Here is a 24,405-nt window from a genome sequence, read left to right as displayed (position 1 = left end):
CTTGCAACTTCTGTGTGGGAAGCTGGGAAATATGGGGTGGAGACTCATGGGTAACTTATTTGCTTCCCAGTGTGCCCATATGCTTGTGCAGCTAATTAGTGGTGAATGGTAGAAGATGCAGAATCATAATTTTTCCTAGCTATCTGTCAACTGTGCCATTTCAGAAGACTTTACACACATCATTGTTATTCACTTAGTGCTCTTGCTTATGAGTACAAAACCGTAAAACAGAAGATTAAAAAAAGACTGTGAGGTAGGTAACATCTCTTCCCACTGCATTCTGCTGGGTTTGACCTCTGTAGTTGGTGGTGGGAATGTGCTCGCTTTGAACAGTCCCTTTTGTGAGTGAGAATGTTGTGTCTGTCTGTCTGTCTTCCTTCCTTTGGTTTCTGCAAAACAAACTATAATGTACTCAGGAGATAGAAGTTCAGAAGAGATTTACAGAATAATATTTGGGTGGGAAAATAAAAGTTCACTTGCAATCAAACTGCACACGAAAATCTTCCAAAGAGCTGTGGGATGGCTAAGTCAGACGGAAAGGAGTCTCAGTTTTCAACTTGGAGTGCCAGACTGCTGTATTGTGTTTGACTCATTAGGTTCTTCATTCTTTTTTCTGCTTGATGCAGTATTGTAGTTGAATGCCATTTTGAGAGCCCTCTTTTGAAGTGGAAATAACTGATAACTAGTTAATATTTAAGACATATTTATTACAGGATCAAGAAGGTGAAAGTGAACAGTTCTATGAAAGAAGACAAGTTAAAATATCTTAGCTAGCAAGGGACAGGACATATTTTTAATTGGTAAATCTACATAAGGTATATGTGGAGGCTTTCTCCCATTCAAAATCCCCTTTTAATCATAAATGGTATTTCAGTAACTGTTTTGCTTCCTCTTTGCACTGTAGTTCACAAAGGTTGAAGGAGTAGCAAAACAGTGGTCTCAAACTCCTGGCCTGAGGGCCGTCCCTGGCTGGAGCGATAGTGCAGTCTGATCTGGAACTCTTACCAACCACCAAACTCCGCCCTTTCCTGCTATCACTCCCCTCTCCTTCCAGCACAGGGTTGCCAAAGATGTGGCTTCAGGGATCACTGTGGGGACAGCCCTGTTGCTGGGCGCTGCCAGTAGTCACAGACCACCCCCTCACCATACTTTACCCAGTGGCAGAAGACATGGAGAAGTGGAGCTCACTGGGTGAGCACATTAGCTCTGCTGTGCTCTGCTTCCTTGTTGCTACGTCTGCTGTGGGGAGTCTGAAGAGGGTGCAACTGCTGCTGCCACATGGTGCCAGGATCATCACAGTGATCCCTGAAGCTATGTCTTCATGGCTGAGTTGGGGGGAGGGGCGGCACTGCAGTCCAGGTGACACTCAAGGCTGACTGCCCTTGGCCCCACCCCTTCCACCATTGGCCCTGCCTCTTCTGGGAGGTGTGGACCTGGCCCCTGCTTCCCACCCTGCCCCAGGGCCCATGGTGGCTATCAGCCTTAGCTGTCTTATTTCTCAGTAGTCCTCCAAGCTTTCTCTACTTTTATGAAGTCTCTCTATGTTGGATCAAAACAAAAAAGCAGTCAAGTAGCACTAACAAAGCACTGAAGACTAACAAAATAATTTATTAGGTGAGCTTTCGTGGGACAGACCCACTTCTTCAGACCATAGCCATACCAGAACAGACTGAAGAAGTGGGTCTGTCCCACGAAAGCTCACCTAATAAATTATTTTGTTAGTCTTCAGTGCTTTGTTAGTGCTACTTGACTGCTTTTTTGTTTTGATCCTGTATAGACTAGTACGGCTTTCTCCCTGTTACTATTTATCTTGGATCAGTTTCACTTTGTTTTAATCACATGGCGTTTGAGTGCCATGTCTCTTTTCTTGCTTAGTCATGACAAATTAAGAGGACTTCATTCTTAGTAATATTTTTCCAGAGTTAAACCTTCTTGCAGAGGAAGTTCTTCATAACTAAAATGTAGAATTAATTATTTAAGATCCTCTTTACTTTTAAGTTAAGACATTTAGGGTTTGAGTTAACCAGTGTCTGACTGACTATATAACTTAAAATACCTATTCAGATTCTCTTTAGAAGTTTTTAGCAGGTGTCTTTTACAGAATTTGTATATAACTTATGAACCCCAAAGCTTGAGAAAATAAAGGAGTATTACCTATAACATAGATAAGTGATGTGCCTTTGAATCCCTTTTATATTGGGTGATTTTTTGTTTGTACGTGCTTAGTTTCAGCATGTCTCTGGACATCTGTCATGTTCCAATCAAGCACATTTGTTATCTTGCTTTCATTATATATTCTGCTTCCCATTGGACTGGAATTTGTCCAATTCACATACCCTAATATGATTGGATCACCACTGTTTTCTGCATTTATGCATTAATATAGTTATTTATTTTCCTGTAAGATGGGTATTTTGCCTCTTGGTTCTATTGTCTGCTTTCTTGTTTTGTTAATGCTTACCTAAATACTGATTCTGATTTAATAAAAAGTTGTTCTCTCTGCTGTTGTAGATTGTATCCAGTTTCAAAACAACAACATCAAGGGCAATCTGTCAACTGGTGAAGGAATATGTTGGCCACAGGGATGGTATTTGGGATGTCAGTGTCACAAAAACTCAGCCAGTCGTGTTGGGGACGGCATCTGCTGGTAATATCTTGTTTTAACTGTGGTATCTGTCACAATTCTGTGTTGGATTCAGTAAGTTTGGCCCATAAATAGCATGATTAAGTAAAGCATGAGTGAAAGCTTTTAGTTGCATTCTATATATGAGGATGCCTATATGGATCTTTTATGTTAGATTGTGATTTAATGGCATTTGTTTAGCTTACTGTCCTTTCAGGCAGCTTATATGGCTACCTTGCTAATGTAGTTATGTTAAGGAGGTTTAGCGTCTTAAACTCTCTAAACAAAGTGAAATGTATTTACACTCATCCCTTGTTTAAATGAGTACTTTTCTTACGAGTACTCGCTTAAATGAGGGACACGCATACCTACATTAGTTCACTAGACGAGTGAACTCCCCCCGCTAATATGAGCATTACCCCACTCCCCGCAGACCCAACTGCAGCATCCTGAATCCCCCGCAGACCCAACCCGCCACAGCCTGAAACCCTCCTATCAGCCCCGCAGACAACCTGCTGCAGCCTGAACCCCTTGCATGCCCCATCACCCCAACCCGCCGCAGCCTGAAACCCTGCCTGCCTCACAGACCCAACCTGTCATGGCTTTAATCTCCTTTCCCCCACCCACCCTACAGACCCAACCCACTGCAGCCTTAACCCCCTGCCCTCCCCGTGGACCCAGCGTGCCTCAGCCTTAACCCTGTGCCCGTCCCACAGACCCAACCTGCCACCAGGTTTAACCCTCCCTCCCACTTATGGTCCCAGACTGCACCGAGCCTTTAACCCTTTCCACCAACCCAAAGTTTACTTACCTTTCCAAAGCAGTGCCACATGCTGCCACTCCTTCTTCGAATTACAAGCACTTGGAATGAATCAGAGACTTTTACGTGTATTTTAATGAGCATTTAGTGTCCCTCTTACAAGTTTTCCCCTACAAGTAGAAAGTTGGGAACCAGTTGCGTTTGTGTAGCGAGGGATGACTGTACTTGAAATCCTGCTTAGCTTGTGCACATGTGGGAAATTTCAAGTGTCCTTGTTGGGTCCTGACCTTCAACTCTAAGCTAGTGGTGATCCACTTACAATTTAACGGCTATTTAGTGTGCTAAATGTAGTATATCATTTGAGTGGAAAAGAACCTACCTAAAAGTCCCATATGTTACTTTTGAGTGGTTGTTATCGTGGAGGGTATTCGCATGAGAGACCTCAATTGTGGGAGATGACTTACTGTTAACTGTGGATGTATAGTCTGTGTCTGGTTTTTTTTGTGTGAGTTTAATGAGCTTTTTGGGAAGCGATATAATTAATATAGCAACAACACTGATTTCTCTTTGTTTTTATGGGATACGGGGTGCTGGAGTGATTGTTTCCATACATTTAACTGTGTGGTCTCTGAATTATACAGTTAAAAGTAATCCTGCTTTTTGATGCTTCCTAAGCAACTGAAGATATACAAAGGCCATAAACTGAGAAGCTTATCTATATATTATTTTTGCTGTGTTCATTTGTCTGTCTGGGCAAGTTTCTACCATGTTCTACTCCTCCCCCTGGCCAGCGCAGGCCCTGGCCCAGCTGCCACTGGAGCTGTCCCCAACACTGCCAGCCTCAGCCCTTTCCTGACCAGTGCAGGGCCCATGCCAGACCCCCAGTGGAGCTCTCCCTCAGCTAGCGTGAGGCCTGGCCCAGCCCCCTGGTGGAGCCCTTCCCCTAGCCAGAGCAGGGCCGAGGCGGGGGCCCTGGTGCAGGGCCCCTTGCCCCCGCACCATGCTAGCCCCAGCCCCTCCTCTGGCCAGTGTGAGCTACGGCCCCGGCCCTCTCCTGGCAAGCATGGGGTCTGGCACAGCCCCCCCTACTCTCACCATGTCAGCCCCACCCATCCCCCAGCCAGCATAGGGTCTGTTCCAGCCCCTTAACGGAGCCCCTGCCGCACTGTGCCATGCCTCCGCCACCCAGTTTGAAGCCTGGCCTGGTCCCCCACCAGAGTCTCCACTGCACCATGCCAGCTTCTCCTCCTCCCTCGCACCCAGCCTGGCCCAGCTCCCCAACATAGCCACCCCACACACACCTTGCCAGCCCCAGCACCTTCCCCAGCGAGCACGGGGCCCGGCCCAGCCTCCCAATGCCCTCTGCCTCCTGGCCTGCACTGTGCCAGCTGCACCTTCCCAAGCCAGCTCAGAGCTCGGCCTGGCCCTCAATGGAGCTCCTCCCTCAGCCAGCGTGGGGCATGGCCCATACGGTTTGGATGTGTATTATAGCAAGTTTCTGTCTAGAACTTTCTTCCAGCCCAATTTCTGCTTGCAAGCAGAGCTGCAACTGGGTCTCTCCCTCAATAGAGGGGACTGTTACTACAGTCATCTGCCTTAGATGTTTTTTGGATACACAAGCGGCACCTCCATTTGAGGTCCTGTTTTGGAGATATGAGAAAGTAAAGGTTTGCTACCTTTAGGTTGGATACTATGTTCAGTTTGTGGCACACACATGGTAAGTGCTCCGTACATTGAAGAGGTCAATGTGTAGAGTTGCTTAGTGGCCTTCAATATATGGAACACTTTACCATGTGTGCTCCACAGACTGAACTGGCTATTTCTTCTAGCCAATTTAGTTGTTTTAATTTCTGAAATCCTGTGTGTATTAGGTCCTGATTGAACTTAAAAACATTCTTTCTCCTTTTGTTGCATCTCAGCAACAGATCAGCTTGGATGTTCTTTACTTGCAATCTGAGGACTGCTAGAGTTTGGAGGGTGAGCAACTAATTGGGAATTAACTTTTTCCCCACATTTGTCTGGGGAAATATGTTGCCTGCAGGGTATGGTGAAAACTTGTCCGTTGAAAGGCCTTGAGTGAATGAAGCAATGCTCCTTGTGGGTTCTGTTCAAGTTGATTTTTCCCATCACTTCAGTTGTGTAGTGCTTTTACTGGCATGAACATCCTAAAACTGATGGGTACATAGTTCCATTCATCTTTTTTTCCCTAAATAATAGAAAACATATTCTAGAAGTAGAACTTGTCTTTTAAAATGTATCTCAAACTAAATTGATTTAAAGTAGCAGTTTCCCATTACAATCAACACTAACCATTTTTTTTAAAATTGCAGTGAGTGGAAACTCTGAAACTACAGTATACTTTTCCTTTAAGTAATTAATCAATTGACACTTATTTCATTTGTCTTGCTAGCAGTTTGGCTTTACACTGTAAGGCATTGATCTGCTTTTATAATAGCTGAAAATATAATTTTTGTATATTCTTGAATTGTTTACAAGTACTTCTTCTTTAACTTTTGTAGACCATACTGCTTTGCTATGGAGTATAGAAACAGGAAAGAGCCTTGTCAAGTATGTCGGGCATGTTGGATCAGGTAAGAGCATAAGAGGTGCTTGGATTAATGTGTATGTGTAAATAGATATATTTTATCTTAATTGCTTCCTTTATAAAGGTTCTCAACTCCCCCAATTTTAGGGAGTAAAGGCACTTCAAAGTGCCCACAGCTACATACATGCCAGCATGTCAGAGTTTGAAGTCTGACACTTTGAAGTTGCCACAGGGCAGAATTAGCCTAACGAGGTGCTCCATATTGACCACAGCACTTCATGAGTAATCTCCCATTACCCTGGGGGCAAGTGAAGATCCAGCCTAAGATTGCCAAATCACATACTCCAAACGTGGAATATTCTAGAATCAAGATGTTGCATGCAACCTCAGTGTGTAGGCTTTGTGATAGGCATTTAATTAGCTGACCACACACTGATTTCTCCACGACTCACCTGTCTTATTTAGTATATGGCGCTCATGTCAGTATTATTTTCTTATTGTTCAGAGTGTGGCCTCATGCTTCACTTACAGCATGGAATTCAAACCCTGCTTAGAAAACAGAATTATTAGCTTCCACATAAGCTAATATCTGAGTGTTGCACAAACATGAATTTATTTCTGTAATCCCCTGTAGAGATGAGAAGATATCTACATTTCACAGGTCCTGTAGAAAAGAGTGTAAATTACTACACTTTGCTGATTGATGACCAAAATAGGTCTCTCCTGTGCACTGAATGAAACAGAGACTGTATGGAAGAAATAGGGTGTGATTATGTACATAAGAACATAAGAATGGCCATACTGGGTCAGACCAAAGGTCCGTCCAGCCCAGTATCCCGTCTGCAGACAGTGGCCAATGCCAGGTGCCGCAGAGAAGGAGAACAGAAGACAATGATCAAGTGATTTATCTCCTGCCATCCATCTCCTGCCCTGGTACTGAAGGCTAGGGCACCATACTTTACCCCTGGCTAATAGCCATTTATGGACCTAACCTGCAAAAATTTATCGAGCTCTTTTTTAAACCCTAATAGAGTCCTGGCCTTCACAGCCTCCTCCGGCAAGGAGTTCCACAGGTTGACTGTGCGCTGTGTGAAGAAAAATTTCCTTTTATTAGTTTTGAACCTACTGTCCATCAATTTCATTTGGTGTCCCCTAGTTCTTGTATTATGGGAAAAGGTAAATAATTTTTCTATATTCACTTTCTCCACACCATTCATGATTTTATATACCTCTATCATATCGCCCCTCAATCGCCTCTTTTCCAGACTGAAAAGTCCCAGTCTCTCTAGCCTCTCCCCATATGGGACCCGTTCCAAATGGACAAATGAATACTTCTTCTTCGAGTGTCCCTGTGGGTGCTCCACATTAGGTGTCGGGCTCGCCCGGCACCACAGATTGGATCTTCCAAGCAGTTTCTGCCGGACCGTGCATGCGCCGGTGCGCGCCGCTCCCTTGCGCGCTCCTGGCCACGTGCGCGATCCAGTCCCCGCCAGTTCCTCTTAACCGCTGTCGGCTGCAGACGGAATCCAACTAGGCTACGGCCAAGTTAGCGTATTCAATGGTTTTAACTATTTTTCTTTAAAGTTTTCAAGTTCTTAGTCTATTGTTAAGTTAGCCAGTTGTTATTTTCAAAAAAAACCAAAAAACAAGAAACAACAAGCGGGACGGAATTCAGTCCAGTCCTAGTAACAAGCGGAGCACCGGAGGCCAGGAGCCTAGGGCCATTAGCCCTCCTGCTGCGGCAGGCTATCGGAGAGGGGGAAAACAGCACAGAGAAGGTGCTAATTACCCCATTAACAACTAAAAGACTCACCAACAATGTCCTCTTCAGGATTCAAGAAATGTGAGTCTTGCCGAGAGGCAATGCCAGCGTCTGATGGGCACAGTCACTGCATAAGGTGCCTTGGGGAGTCCCATGTCACGCAGAAATGCTCCTTCTGTGCAAAATTAACAGCCAGAGCAAGGAAGGACAGGGAGATGCGGCTTAAAATGCAGCTCTTCGACAAGGCCCTCCAGCCAGACGTGCCGGAGCGGCTGCAGCAGGAGGGACCCTCCGGGGCCCATAAAAGGAAAGCCGCCTCCCTCACCCCATCAGCGCAAAAATGGAGGAAAGTCTCCCCAACCCGATCCCTGCCGGCAGCAACAGCGAGCGGGACGGGAGGAGCGCACAGCCCCCAGCCGCAGCAACAGCTGATCGGTGGCGGCACGGAGAGCCACGTGGAGGCTGCTCAGCCTCTGATAATCAAACAGCTGCCCTGCACCGCAGGCAGGGCGGTGGCTAAACAAGCGCCGGTACTGGTGGCACTGCAGGCAGCGGCACTGACCCCTGGGGAACCGGCAGTGCAGAGCGCGCAGGCACGCAGCCTGCAGGCACCGGAGGACACCGCCCGTGCGGCACCGCCCATGAGCCTGCCGAGCGCGGCGCGGACGGGGCCGAGATCCCCTGCACATCAGGGGGCGGAGCCACCCCCTCAAGGGAGGGGGAAGGCTGCACATAAAACAAGGCACCGGAGCCCCTCTCCAGACAGGGCTGCAGAGTTGCTTTCTCTCAGCCCTCCACTCATGCTGCAGACTCCAACTAGAAGGCAGGGGTCCCCCCTAGCCTACCCGGAGCCCCCATCTCCATTTTTACAGCCAGCCTCGCCCTGGCTGGGACCACCTTCACCCTTCTTGGGGTTTGAGCCGCTGGAGTACTATCACAAATCGCTCTCTCCAGTGTCCCAGGTCTCTCGACGATCTCGCTCCCCCAGACGCAGAGGGTATGCACCAAGGGAGTGGTCCAGGTCACCTTCCCAAGAACAGTGCCCATGCTGCCATGGTCGCCCCATCACACGGGGCATAGACACCACCGGCAGTCTACCAAGGAAAGATCCCCACAGACGGTCCCGTATCCCCGAGGGCAATCGCGAACGGGGACAGAGACGCAAGTATCTCAGGGGGGACTGGTTATGGAACCCCGAGATTTTCCCTTGCAAGCTTCCAGCGAGCGGATGTACCATCACCAACAGGAACCGGAAGGGTCCAGGGAGGCGTATCCTAGTGGTTCCTCGCTCTCCTCCCCGGACGAGGCTACGGCCCTGGGATGTCCATCCTCTGGACGATCTCAAACAGTTTCAAGAGCTGTTTAAGAGGGTGGCCTTCACGCAAGGCATCCAGACAGCAGAGGTGCAAGAGAAACACCATAAGCTCCTCAAAAGTCTGAGACCTCCGGCCTCCTCCAAAATAGCAATACCGCTTGACGAAGCAATCTTGGAGTCCGCCACTATGATATGGCAGACCCCCGCGACTATTCCACCTGTCCACAAGAGAGCGGATAAGAAATACTTCGTGCCGGAGAAGGGCATGGAGTTCCTGTTCAGCCACCCACAAACAAATTCCTTGGTGGTGGAGTTGTTGCAACAAAGATCAAAGACATCTCAATTCAAGACAGGGGGAACAGACAAAGATGCCAAGAAGCTAGAGCTGTTAGGCAGAAAGATCTACTCCTTCTCCACACTACTGTTGCGAATGGCAAATTACGCAGCGCATCTAGCAACCACAATTTCAACAACTACACTAGGTTAACCTCCCTCATGGACTCGCTTCCAGAGGACAAGAAACCGGTGCTCAAGGCCATCGTGCAAGAAGGTTACGCGGCCTCGAGGATGGGAGTTCAGATCGCCCTGGATGTTGCGGACACAGCAGCACGCTCCACAGCTACGGCAGTGGTGATGCGAAGGGAGTCCTGCCTCCAGACTTCGGGTATACCGAGGAATCTGCAGGCAAAGATCGTCGATCTTCCCTTCGACACGCAGAAGCTGTTGGCTGAATCAACTGACTCGGTCCTTCATTCCAGTAAAGATTCAAGAGCCACACTTAGGACCCTGGGGATTTACACCCCTCCATACAGAAAGAAAAAGTACTACCCTCAACAAAGACGGTACCAGTACCAGCCACAGCGTCCCCAGTACCACAGGGGTTACGAGCAAGGGCGACATCAACAGCACCAGCAGTACAGAACTCCCAGGCGACGTTCCCAACAGAGCCGTGCGTCCTCGGGGCAGGGCCAAAGGCCACAAGTTTGACACACAGATCCAGGGCTGCGCCATCACTACCATCGCACAAGGTCATCCGAAGCGGTTATTCCACCATCGCCTCCGACCATTCTACGACCAGTGGCAAAGGATCGCCACAGACAAATGGGTGCTGGAGATCATAGCCACGGGGTACGCTATCCCCTTCCAGTCACTCCCACCGCCACGACCTCCACCCAGGCCCCACCTCCAGGAGGCCTCCCATGTAGCGAGGCTCAAGCAGGAGGTGGACCATCTCATGCTCATAAGGGCAGTGGAAAGAGTGCCGGAGCAACTGCAAGGGAAAGGGTTCTACTTGAGGTACTTCCTCATGGAGAAAAAGACAGGAGGCTGGAGGCCCATCTTAGATCTTCGAGGCCTCAACCGGTACCTACGCAAGCACTGCTTTTGGATGATCACAATCACCTCCATCCTTACGGCACTAGACGATGGAGATTGGTTCGCAGCCCTCGACTTACAAGACGCGTATTTTCACATAACTATCCATCCGGCTCACCGACGATTCCTCCGGTTCATGGTAGGCGAAGAACATTTTCAATACAAGGTCCTACTGTTTGGCCTCTCCTCGGCCCCCAGAGTCTTCACCAAGACCTTGGCAGTGGTGTCAGCCTATCTGCACAGACAGGGGGTATTTATATTCCCGTATCTGGACGACTGCCCACTCAAAGGGGCCTCGAAGGAGAAGGTACTACGCATGATACGCGTCACAGCAGGCACGTTCTCTTCGCTCGGCCTGGTTATCAATCTGGCAAAATCAAAGATAGACCCCACACAGGACATAGAGTTCATAGGGGCACGCATAAATTCTATTACAGCGAGAGTGTATCTACCAGAGACACGCCTTCGGGCCATCGGCTCCCTCATGCAAGTCATCACCTTCAGCCCTACGGTGCCGGTTCTGACGTGCTTACAGCTGCTGGGCCACATGGCAGCAGCGACGTTCGTAGTGCAGAACGCCAGGTTACACATGCGCAGCATGCAGCACTGGCTGGCGAGCGTATACAAACTGGCAGCACACACCGTTCACAGGGTGGTGTCGCCCACAACAGAGTTGCGCAGATCCCTGCAATGGTGGGTAAACCCCAAGAACTTGCTAACAGGGGTACCCTTCCACCAACCACAAATATCGGTTTTTCATACTACAGATGCCTCCCTCATAGGGTGGGGAGCACACATGGGCGAAGAGGTGACGCAAGGGCTGTGGTCCTCCACGGAGCAGTCACTGCACGTAAATATACTGGCGCTCAGAGCAGTGTTCAACGTCTGCAGACACTTTTGAGACCATATACAAGGCAAAGTAGTTGGGATCATTATAGACAATACCTCCACCATGTTTTATATAAATCGGCAAGGAGGAGCTCGGTCCTGTGCCTTATGTGCAGAAGCAGTCCGGTTGTGGAACTGGTGCATCGCCAACAATATAACCTTGAAAGCCTGGTACTTACCAGGTGCTCACAATGTGAAGGCAGACCAGCTGAGCAGGCGTTTCGCACTCACGCAGGAGTGGCAGATCCATCCCGATCTGCTACGACCGATTTTTCACACAAGGGGTTTTCCCCAGATCGACCTGTTTGCTACTCAACACAACAAGAAGTGCCCACGATTCTGCTCCAGGGCAGGACTGGGACGGGGGTCCCTGGGGGACGCATTCGGGATCTCCTGGAGGGGCCCCCTGCTTTACACTTTTCCTCCCACAGTGCTGATCCACAAAGTCTTGCAGAAAGCCAGGAGGGAAGGAGCCCAAATGATCCTGATAGTCCCAACGTGGGATCGACAGCAATGGTTCCCCCTACTCCTGCGCATGTCGGACCGCCCACCGATGCCCCTTCCGGTGGCGCCGGATCTGCTCACGTGAGCCCAGGGGTCCATAGTGCCTCCGCACCCCCAAGGCCTGCGACTACAAGCGTGGTTAATCCATGGCTCAGCTCCCTAGAGAGCACATGTACGGAGGAAGTGCAACAAGTCCTAGAAAGTAGCAGGAGGACTTCCACCAGGAAGACCTACAAGCAGAAATGGACTCGCTTCACGGCATGGTGTTCTACCAAACAGCTAGCCCCCCTTTCGGTGCCTATACCTGTAATATTAGAGTATTTACTGGACCTCAAGAGAGGAGGACTCTCACTATCCTCGTTAAAGGTCCACCTTGCCGCCCTTTCGGCGTTCAGACGCGAAGAGGAAGGGCACACGGTGTTCGCCCATCCCATGGTTACCAGGTTCCTCAAAGGGTTGGTAAACCTATACCCCCCTCGGAAACCGCTTCCACCTTCGTGGAACTTGGACCTGGTGCTTAATGCGCTAACGGGACCACCGTTCGAGCCTTTGGCCACGGTTTCCCTCCGCCTCCTTACGATAACAACGACCTTTCTTCTCGCAATCACGTCAGCTCGCAGGGTGAGCGAGCTTGCGGCAGTTATGGCAACGCCACCCTGCAGTGTTTTTTCTAAGGAGGTGGTAACCATACGGCTGCATCCAGCCTTTGTTCCTGAAGTTTCTTCTGAGTTTCATATTAACGAGCCTATTGTTTTACCCTCGTTTTATCCAAAGCCTCATAACTCTAACAAAGAGGCGCGCATACACCTCCTGGACGTGAGGAGGGCGCTAGCCTTCTATATAGACAGGACCAAGTCCTTCCGGAAAACGGATAGACTCCTAGTCTCTCTTTCTCCCAAATCAAAAGGAGAAGGTCCCTCTTCGCAGAGAATCTCGAAGCACATCGTATCCTGCATAAAAATGTGCTACGAACTCAAAAAGACTCCTTTACTGGCCAGGCCTAGGGCTCATTCCACTAGGGCGGTGGCGGCATCAACAGCCTTTTTCAAGGGCGTTGTGCTAAAAGACATTTGCAGAGCGGCGACCTGGTCATCCTATGACACCTTCGCCAAACATTATGCCCTTCACAGGGTATTCCAAGAGGATACCCGTCTCTCGACAGCGGTCCTCTCGGGGAGAAGCTGCACATAATCCGATTACCCACCTCCTATCTTGGGTTACTGCTGGGTAGTCACCTAATGTGGAGCACCCACGGGGACACTCGAAGAAGAAAGAGAGGTTACTCACCGTTGTAACGGTGGTTCTTCGAGATGTGTCCCTGTGGGTGCTCCACTACCCGCCCATCCTCCCCGCTTCAGATCTCTTTTTAGTGTTTTGCACGAGCATCTGAGGCGGTTGGTCAAGGAACTGGCGGGGACCAGATCGCGCACGTGGCCAGGAGCGCGCAAGGGAGCGGCGCTCACCGGCGCATGCGCGGTGCGGCAGAAACTGCTTGGAAGATCCGATCTGCGGCGCCAGGCGAGCCCGACACCTAATGTGGAGCACCCACGGGGACACATCTCGAAGAACCACCGTTACTACAGTGAGTAACCTGTCTTTTTTTTGTTGACAAATAATAAGGCACTATGCTTAATTTGTCGGGAAATCGTGTCAGTTTCCAAAGATTACAATTTGAAAAGACATATGCAAAAACATGCTTCCAAATTCGATGCATATCAAGGAATGTTTTGTAAAGACAAAACAGCAGAACTGAAAAAAGTCTGTCATCTCAACAATTTTTTTTTTTTTTTTAAATTACAACTCAAACAGACTCTATTGTGAAAGCTAGTTATGTGGTAGCAAATCTGATTGCAAAAAAATCAAAACCATTTACTGATGGTGAGTTTATTAAGCAACGTATGGAAAGCGTGGCAGATATAATTTGTCCTGATGATAAAACGGATTTTTTCTAAAATCAGTTTGTCTTGTCAGACTATAGCCAGGCGAATTGAAGAAATAGGAAAATCTGTCGAAAGAGATTTGGAGAGTAAAGCTGCTAATTTCAAATTTTATGCTTTGGCGATAAATGAAAGTACTAATGCTACAGATACGGCTCAACTTGCCATTTGTATTAGGGGTATTGATAACGAATACAATCTCACTGAAGAAATGGCTTCTTTGGTGCCATTAAAAGACACAACTAAATCTCTTGATTTGTATGAAGCAGTAAAAATTACATTAAAGTGATTTTTCTTTAACCTTTGCCAACATATCTGGTATAGCTAGTGATGGCACCCTGGCTATGGTTGGTGAAAAAGAAGGACTTATAAAACTAATAGAAGATGGTGCAATTGCTGCTGGCAGCTCACGTTTGATGAAATATCACTGCATCGTACATCAAGAAAATTTATGTGTGAAAGCTTTAAAAATGGGTGCTGTCATGCAAATTGTCATCAAAGCTGTGAATTTCACAATATCCAGGGGATTGAATCATCGCCAGTTCCAGGAGTTCCTTAAAAGTATGGATGCTGATTATGGGGACATCATTTACTTTTCTGAAGTAAGGTGGCTAAGTCGGGGTGAAATGTTTTCTAATTTGCGAAATGAAATCAAGTCATTTATGGGATCAAAAGGAAAATTTGTGTCAGAATTTGAAGATGAAAAATGGCTCACAGATTTAGCAATTTTGGTGGATTTGACTGCTCATTTAAATGAGTTAAACATGCGTCTCAAGGTGAAAATCAACTTATCTGTGCTATGTTTCAAACTATAACAGCATTCAAAATGAAACTTAAATTATGGCTAGCTCAAGTTATGGCAAATAATTTTATGCATTTTGATACGTTGGCTAAACACTCCTGTGAACAGTGGAAAAATACGCAACCTTGCTTTCCGTTTTGATACAGGAATTTGGTCATCGGTTTCAAGATTTTCGAAAAAATCATCAATTTTTTGGTATATTTGCGACTCCATTTTCAGTCGACATAAATACATTACCTGAAAATTTTCAAATGGAATGTATAGAGTTGCAATCAGACATTCAACTCAAAGAAAAATTTGATCATGTCTCTTTACTAGACTTTTATAAGTCCTATCTTCCCAGAGAAAAATATCCCTCGCTTCACAATCACGCCTTATTTATGTCATCGCTTTTTGGCAGTACGTACATTTGTGAACAACTTTTTTTCAAGGATGAAGCACACGAAGAGTAAAATTAGATCAAAATTTTCTGACGAGCACCTTGAGAACTCACTAAGAATTGCAACCACTTCCATCGAACCAGACATTGATGCATTGGTTTCACAAAAACAAGCTCAAATATCCCACTAGTTTTATGTTTATATTACCCTCTTTTGTTTTTAATGTTATCATAAAAAATATTTTAAAAAAAAGGAAGTTTCTTATTTATATACATTAACTATATTATATATTTTATATGCAGCCCAAGACAATTCCTCTTCACTCAATGCGGCCCAGGCAAGCCAAAAGGTTGGACACCCATGGTTTAGACCCTCCCTGATATTCATTTATCAAACCTGTTCTTAAATATCTGCAGAGATGGAGATTCCACAACCTCCCTAGGCCCTCTATTCCAGTGTTTGACCACCCTGAGAGTTAGGAACTTTTTCCTAATGTCCACCCTACACCTCCCTTGCTGCACTTTAAGCCCATTGCTTCTTGTTCTATCCTCAGAGGCCAAGAAGAACAAGTTTTCTCCCTCTTCCTTATGACATCCTTTTCGATATCTGAAAATTGCTATCTTGTCTTCCCTCAGTCTTCTCTTTTCCAAACTAAACAAGCCCAGTTCTTTCAGCCTTCCTTCATAGGTCATGTTCACTAGACCTTTGCTCTTTTCTGGACCTGTTCCAGTATCTCCACATCTTTCTTGTAATGTGGTGTCCAGAACTGGAGACAGTACCCCAACTGAGGCCTAACCAGTGCTGAGTAGAGCGGAAGACTGACTTCTCATGTCTTGCTCACAATACTTACTTGGAAACGGACATCTGGCATAAAAAATTTCAGTCTGAACAGTTAGTTTTGTTGAAGTTATTGGCAGCCAGCTATAGCCATATGATGGGAAGCATCTGGCAACCCTGATGATATGAGGTGATGCCTGCCCCTCTTAAATGTAAATGCATTATTTAATTGCAGTCACAGAAACTTTTATCACGTTGTATAAACTAGTCAATATCGGTGTGCTTCTTCATAGAACACAGATAATATTCTTAATTGTTGTTGTTTTGGGAGGGATACTGCTAATTATAGAGTCAGAGAATTGTAGGACTGGATCTTGAGAGGTTTTCTAATCCAGTCCTCTACACTCAAGGCAGGACTAAGCCTGATCTAGACAGTCCCTGGCAGCTGTTGACTAACCCGCTCTCCATAACCTCCCTAAGCAATTTATTTCATTGCTTAGCTCCACCCTTGACAATTAAGAAGTTTTTCTTGATGTTCAGTCTAAATTGTTCCAGATACAATTTAAGCCCTTTGTTTCTTTTTCTGTTCTAAGAATTTAGAGAACAAATTTTCTCCCTTCTACTTGTTAACATTTTTCTAATACGTAAAAATTGTCGTGTTCTCTACCTCTGCTCCTCATCTTCTCTTCTTCAGAAAAACAACTCTAGTTTTTTCAGTCTTTCCTCATAGTTTGTTTTCTAGACACTTAATCATTTTTGTTCCTCTTCTCTGGACTTTCTCCAATTTGTCCATGTCCTTAATGAAATCTGGGACCCAGAACTGGACACAGTATACTAGTTGAGGGCTAAATAGCATGGAGTAGAGCAGAAGAATTCCTTCTCATGCCTTGCTTACATAGGTCGTGCTAATACATCCGAGAATGTTTTACTTCTTCCCCCCCCGCATTGTTACACAGTTGTCACATATTTATCTGGTGATCCTCTGATTCCCCCAGATCCCTTTATTTCTTAGTCCATTGCTACTTTGTATGTATTCAACTGATTGTTGTTTCTTAAATGGAGTACTTTGCATTTGTCCTTATTGAATTTCATCCTGTTTATCTCTCCACTGTGTCCAGATCATTTTGAATTTAGTCCTAATCTTCAAAGAACTTTCAACTCCTCTCAGCTTGTGAGTGTACTCTGTCAATATTTAAATCATTGATGCAGGTATTGAACAAAATTGATCCAGAACTGATCCAGGGGGAATCCCATTCAAGCTGCTCTTCCTGCTTGCATGTGAAATAGCGGCAAATACTATTTGGAATGGTTTTCCAACCAGTTATACACTCACCTCCATAGTAGTTCCATCTAGGTTGTATTTCCCTAATTTGTATATAAGAAGGTAACATGCAACAGTATGAAGTCTTTCAAAAGTCAAAATACACTCCATCTACGCTTCCACCCACTCCACAAGGCTTCTTACTTTGTCAAAGAAAGCTTTTAGGTTGGTTTGACTTAATTTGTTCTTGACAGATCCGTGCTGTTACTTATCACCTTATTATTGTATCACAAGCCTTCAAGATAAAATGTATCACTTCACTGCTTTACAAAGGTTTTCACAGTATAAGTTGGCTTTCTTCTATAATATTTTCTTGTAACTTTAGTTTAAAATTTCATTTTGTTTTTTGCAGTAAATTCTATAAAGTTCCATCCAACGGAGCAAGTAGCTCTTACAGGTATGTAGAATTTTTGTTTTATGTGGTGTTTGTTTGTGCTAGTTATAAGAAAGTAAAAACAAACCACTCTTTAATATTACACCATGTATTAGCACTCCTGTGGCACCTTAGAGATCAGCAAATTTATTACACCATGAGCTTTCGTGGGTAAAACCCAATTCATCATATGAATTGGAGTGGAAATAACAGAATTCAGGGTATATAGCAGCCAAATAAATAAATAAATAAATAAAAGGTAGGGGGTCAGAGTTACCTGTCATTAGTAGGACTAGTTAATTAAGCATATTAAGTTGGATATGTCTCATTCATAGCATGTGATGTAGAAGTGTGAATGTCAAAAGTGAGGAAATAGCTTTCGTAATGTCATAGTTAAGATATTTTTACAAGACTAAGCTAATGGTCTTAAATTAGTAAATGAATTCCAGTTCTCCATAATTGGGTGGTAAAATTCTTTTGTAGAAGAATGGCTACTTTTAAATACATTATTGAATGTCCAGGGAGGTTTAAATGTTCCCCTCCAGGTTTGTGTGTGTGTGTGTGTGTGTGTGTTACTGTTCCTTAAGTTTTGATTTGTGTCCATTTATCCTTTGGCATAGAGACTGCCTGGTTGTCCAGTGTACGTGGCAGAGGTGATATATGCCCTCAATGCCACAACAGTGATGCTGTGGCTTATGTTGTTAGATGCTGTGAAGGTGTTGTATACCTACGTGGACAGAGTTGGCAATGGAGTTTGTTGTAGGGATAGGTTTCTGGGTTAGTGTTTCTGTGGTATGGTCTATGGCTGCTGGTGAGTGTTTTCTTCGGGTTGAGCTGGGGGCCTGTCTCACAAGGTCTGTGGTAGTGAAGGATTGTTTTCCAGGGTGGGTTGTAGATTGTTAACCATGTGCTGGAGGGGTTTAAGATGGGTGCTGTAAATTATGATCAGTGGTGTTCCGGTTTTTGTTTGTTTTTTGCTGGTATATATACACCTTGGATTCTATTATTTTCTTTCTAACCCATCTGATGAAGTGGGTTTTATCCACGAAAGCTCATGACCAAATACATTTCTTAGTCTTCAAAATGCCACAGGACTGCTTCTTTCTTTGGAAGGTACAGACTAGTATGACTACCCCTGAGATTTTTTTAGCATCTGTTAGCTCTTTTTGCGTAACAGATACTTTTCAATGTTATCCCCATCCTTTTCTCCCCAAATCCCAATTATTTAACTCATTCTAATTTAATAAGCTTTTCATGTATGGATCTAGCAGTTTTTTGGATGAAGATGAGATTAGTAAATATCACATTACCGTTTTACGTTTTTTACTTTCTATTCTTTATTTCTTCAAAGAAAACCCTGTTGATAATTTTTAAAAAAAAATTATTGAAAAAATTGATTTCAAAAGGCAATAACAAGGATATTGCCCTTATAGTGTCTGATGTATGTCATGACCGTAATAACTTTCTCACTGGCCATAACATCATTAGTACAGCCTAGTATTCAAATCTGTAGGATGTGGTTAATCCCATGGTTCATCTGATTCAATGAATAAGGCACTTGTTTCAGAAGACTGAGCTTCAGTTGCCTGTTTCAGTATGCGGCCTGTGTGACCTTGTGCAGCTTACTTAGGCTTAGTTAGTTTTGTGTCTCTGGCTTACTTCCCCATAAGTAAATGAGGGTAGTGGCACTTCCCTGTTTAACTGGGATGATGAGGAAAAAGTGCCAATGATTTGGGAGGCATACAAATACAGATTGGAACTCTCTCATCCAGCAATATCTGTAATCTGACATGATTTTAGTTAGCAGAAGACCACTTATCCTGGGTGTGGCCAAGTTTCTTGTGGTCCCATAAAGTTTACAGTCACCAGGCCTGGTTCTCAGTGTTCTGAGAGTTATTTAGCTTTAATTTATCTTCACATGTCTTCTAAGAGCCCAGTAAGCAGTGGAAGTGTTGGAAATGTGATTAGACAATATTGACTTCTTGTGTTGAGGCAAATTCTCTGATTGGACACTGGTGACGTCCTGAGGGTACTGGAGTTTCAGCCTGTACTAGGGTTATGGGAACCATATACGTACCTAGGAGAATGAATATTTCTTCACAAGCAGTCTTTGGGGTTGTTTTTTTTTTTTGCTTTGTTTTTCTTGCATTTATAGTTGAATTTGTTCAAGCTTATAATTACATAATAGCTGTGATTCTACCAAATTTATGGTCCATTTTAGTCACTTTTATGGTCACAGAATTCTAAAAAATCTTAAATGTCATGATTTCGGATACATAAATCTGCAACGTTATTACGCCTAGTGATGACCACGTCTAGTTGATGCCAGTGCTTCGAGTGTGGGTGTCTCCACGACACTCTGTGCTGTGGCTTCGTTCGCAAGAATGTGTTTGTGATGCACAGATTGTGGTACGTGCACAGTTCACTCGCTAGGTTGCTCCAAGCTTAAGCTGAGACCCAAGAAGCTGTACCTCTCTAAACCTGCTGGAAGGCCCCGCATTGACGCCAGAAAGACGGCAAACTCGGAGAAAGCTGAAAAGTTCAGAGACACCCTCCAGGAAAATCTGCACAGCAGCCCTGGGGGCGCCGATGTGATATCCAAGTGGAAACATCTGAGGGATACAGTTTACAACATGGCCTTGTCGGTGTTTGGAAGAAGAGCTAGAAACACGAACAACTGGTTCGAAGCTAACTCCGATGAGATGATTCCAATCATTGAAAAGAAGCGTGCTGCGCTCCTGGAGTACAAACGCTCACCGAGCCAGAGTACCCAGCAAGCACTTAGAGCAGCCAGAAGAACAGTACAGCAGACAGCCAGGTGCTGTGCCAGCAACCACTGGCTCCAGCTATGCGGCAGCATCCAGACCTGTGCCAACTTTGGTAATCTCAGAGGAATGTACGAGGGTATGAAGAAGGCATTAGGACCCACCCAGAACAAGATGGCACCTCTGAAATCCAAATCTGGTGAAGTCATCACTGACAAAGCCAAACAGATGGAGCGCTGGCTTGAGCACCTACTCCGAGCTGTACTCACGCGAGAACGTTGTGGTTGACGCAGCCCTCGATGCCGTTGAGCTCCTACCAGTAATGGACGAACTGGATCAGGAACCGACTGTGGATGAACTGAAGAGAGCCATCAACAGCATTGCAGCAGGAAAGGCCCCTGGTCAGGATGGTATACCACCAGAGGTAATCAAGTGTGCCGCGGACACGCTCCTGGAACCCCTACCTGAGCTACTGTGCCTGTGCTGGAAAGAGGGTGAGGTTCCGCAGAATATGTGCGACGCTAACATTGTAACGTTGTGTAAGAACAAAGGAGACAGAAGCAACTGCAACAACTACCGTGGAATCTCCCTCCTAAGCGTCACTGGTAAACTGTTTGCTGGCATCATCCTTGGCAGACTCCAGAAGATTGCTGAGAGGGTGTACCCCAAATCGCAGTGCGGATTCCGCACAGAGAGGTCTACCATTGACATGGTCTTGTCTCTAAGGCAGCTGCAGGAGAAGTGCAGGGAGCAGAGGAAGCCACTCTACATAGCCTTCATCGACCTAACCAAGGCCTTTGACTTGGTCAGCAGGGATGGTCTGTTCAAACTGCTCCACAAGATAGGCTGTCCTCCACGGTTACTCAAGATGATCCAGTCGTTCCACGAACACATGAGAGGAACCATCCAATACGACGGCGCATTATCAGATGCTTTCAGAATCAGGAGCGGCGTCAAACAAGGATGCATGCTTGCTCCGACATCGTTCGGGATCTTCTTCGCACTCCTCCTGAAGCATGCCTTTGGATCTTCAACAGAGGGCATCTTGCTGCACACAAGATCTGATGGGAAACTGTTTAACCTTGCAAGGCTGAAAGCTAAGTCTAAGGTGCGGGAAGTCCTCATCAGAGACATGCTGTTCGCAGACAATGCTGCTGTAGTGTCTCACACAGAAGACCAGCTTCAAAAAGTGCTGGATCAGTTCTCCAAAGCGTGCAAGGACTTTGGGCTTACCATCAGCCTAAAGAAGACAAACGTACTCGGTCAGGATGTTGCTGAATCCCCATCAATCAGCATTGACAACTATACGTTAGAGGTCGTCCACGAGTTCGTTTACCTTGGGTCCACCATCACTGACACCCTGTTGTTGAACACTGAGCTAAATAAGAGGATCGGAAAAGCAGCCACAACTCTGTCCAGACTCAGCAAGAGAGTGTGGACTAACAGGCTTTACACTCACACCAAAATGCAAGTCTACAGAGCCTGCATCCTCAGCACCCTCCTTTATGGCAGCGAGACTTGGACCCTGTATGCCCGCCAGGAAAAGAGGCTGAACGTCTTCCACTTGCGCTGCCTCAGGCGCATCCTTGGAATATCATGGAAGGACAGAGTGACCAACACCGCTGTCCTTGAGCAAGCTGGAATCCCAACCGTGCACACCCTCCTCAGGCAGTGTCGACTCCGCTGGCTTGGCCACGTCCACAGGATGAATGATGGAAGGATTCCAAAAGACATCCTGTATGGTGAGCTAGCCTCTGGCAAAAGACCTCCCAGATGCCCCCAGTTGCGCTACAAAGATGTCTGCAAGAGAGACCTCAGAGAGGTAGACATCGAGCTGGACAACTGGGAAGAACTAGCAGATGACCACAGCAGATGGAGGCAGGGGTTACACAAGGGCCTTCAGAAGGGCGAGATGAAGATCAGACAGCTAGCAGAGGAGAAGCGAGCGCACAGAAAGCACAATAAGGACTTGCCAGACACCCACTACATCTGCAACAGATGCAGCAAGGACTGTCACTCTCATGTGGGTCTTCATAGTCACAATAGACACTGTAAATGAAGTCCTCAATTGAAACTTTAAAGGGCGTGATCCATAGTCTATGCAGACTGAAGGATGCCTACTAAATCTGCAACATCACAGTGTTTTAACTATAGCAGTCCTGATCTGAAAGAGGGGATATGTGTGTGAGGATTTGCAAGATTATTGTGGAGGGATCATGGTACTGCTATTCTTTGTGTTGCCATTCATGGCATTGCTGACTGCAGAGTTGGGCACTTGGCCAGCTGCTGCTATTTTCCAGCCACCCAAGTCTGAATGTGTAGCAGAATTAAGGTTGGCCTTGACTTCAGCTTCCTCTGTAACTCCCTAACTTTGGGACAAGACACCTAGTTTCAGAAGTGCTGGTCTTCCAGGAAATATGTACAGTACAGGGTAAAATTGCATAAGACTAGATTTCATGGAGGACATTTCATGGTCTGTGAAGTGTTTTTTCATGGCCACGAATTTAGTAGAGCCTTAGGAATAGCAGTAAGATTATAATTGCTGCAGAATTTCAAACCTAGTTTTCCCTCATCCAAAAGCCTAACGTGAGTGTTTTTTCTATTCACATTTGAGATGTGGGATTTTGAAAAATAGCAGTTTTTAGTCTGTAACTGTTTCTCCACTGTCCTCTACTGTAGAGTGAATTTATCATTTAAAAAAAAATTAAAAAGCTAGAATGGTGAACATAGGAAATTATCAGACAAAGGTTTAACACCAACCTTGATTGTGACCTTGTTTCCTCCTCCATCTGACATTTCACTTTAGAATCACAAATTCTCACAAATACATGCCAAAGAATACTCCACATCTGATTTATCAACCACATCTGCTGGAAATACCAGAATGTGCCAGAAGGCATCACACTCCCTATTTTCTCATAAGGCCTGTACCAGAGAACAGCCTGTACTTTTTCATTTTTTGTTATGCAGATAGGCTGCAGATCCCACAATACACTGGTCACCTTTGCCTGAACTTGAAATATTCATGTATTATATATTCTGTATAGGCCCCAGGTGTTTGAAAGTTATCTTCATACAAAGAGAGTCTGCTGTTTTCTAATTCAGATATGCTATAGACATTTAAATTTCCTATATGTAGTGAACAGGAGATCCACAGTCTTACAAAACTTTATGCTACACTGAGATACTTAAGGTAGAAACATATTTGTTCACACTTACTGGTATGGAGTCTCCTAATAGTTGTACTTCACTTTTTCATTTGATAAAAGCCATTGCATGACTATGGAAAATTCCTTTTTATTTCTTAAAATGTTAAGGGTATGACATCTGTTTGTTTTATTAATATAAAGTCCGTATTCACATTTGTTATTAAACATACTAGTGTTTTGGAACAGAAGACTAAAAATAGAATGCTGAAGTATATATTATTTTCAATAGTAGGTTTTCCCTAGAAGAAAGTTAGTGTTTTCATTTTAGGAGTAATTCATTTGATGACTTCTCCCCAAACCAATGATGTTCTCAGCAAACTGTCACGTCTGGGATACAGCCATTTATGCTGAGTCTTACTAAAATCTGCTGGGGGAAAATAATTGTATTCATGCAGCATAGCCAAAATATGAAAACAAAACATTTTCTGTGTTGTGTTTATGGAAATATACTTATCCAGTCTATTTCTGTGCAGCATCTGGAGACCAGACGGCTCACATTTGGAGATATATGGTACAGTTGCCCATGCCTCAGCCAGCAGCAGACTGCAATGTAAGCAATAAACTTACACAGACTAAAAATTGATCATAGAGCAGCTTCATTCAATTTAGGTGACATGATTATATGTGAAAGGGTCATAGACCCTATATTTAAAGGGACATTTTCAACTCAAATTTGGCCCAAATGTTAAATTTTTTTGTAAAAGACACAAAAATTTATGATCAGTTGTTATGGCCATTAATAAAAGACTTCCTTTATTGTTTCCAAATTATATATATTGCTGCGCTTAATCTAAAAGTGCTACTGACTTCATTGATTTTTTTTTTCCAAGTGAAGAGAACTATGCAATTAACCCAAAATAGTGACAAGTAAAATGTTGCATTGGGGAAAAAAAAAAAAGGTAGTTAATTAAGTTGCATTAAATTATGTTAAAGTTGGGTGCTTCTCTAACCATGTTTTTAAAAAAAAAAAAAAAAAAAAACTGTTTAAACACATAAGTAGGATAACATACATATCAGTGTTAACTAGTGTGTATAATGAATTGATATTCAGGATTTAGCCTTATCTTGTA

The 24,405-nt window shown here is 45.0% G+C and overlaps 1 protein-coding gene across 6 annotated transcripts in view; it reads left to right on the top strand.

The window, feature by feature from the left end:
• The window catches only part of WDR37 (WD repeat domain 37), a 103,055-nt gene that overhangs the window by 44,555 nt on the left and 34,095 nt on the right, over positions 1–24,405 (top strand). For all 6 annotated transcript variants that reach the window (XM_074985021.1, XM_074985019.1, XM_074985025.1 and 3 more), the window contains 4 exons: positions 2,512–2,647; positions 5,903–5,974; positions 17,341–17,385; positions 23,809–23,885. In XM_074985021.1, the coding sequence (XP_074841122.1) occupies positions 2,512–2,647; positions 5,903–5,974; positions 17,341–17,385; positions 23,809–23,885 (330 nt within the window). The remainder of the gene's footprint in view (positions 1–2,511; positions 2,648–5,902; positions 5,975–17,340; positions 17,386–23,808; positions 23,886–24,405) is intronic.

This window comes from Carettochelys insculpta, chromosome 2 (assembly GCF_033958435.1).
Source record: "Carettochelys insculpta isolate YL-2023 chromosome 2, ASM3395843v1, whole genome shotgun sequence".
In the NCBI taxonomy this organism is placed as follows: domain Eukaryota; kingdom Metazoa; phylum Chordata; order Testudines; family Carettochelyidae; genus Carettochelys; species Carettochelys insculpta.
This window is presented reverse-complemented; position numbering and strand designations above follow the sequence as displayed.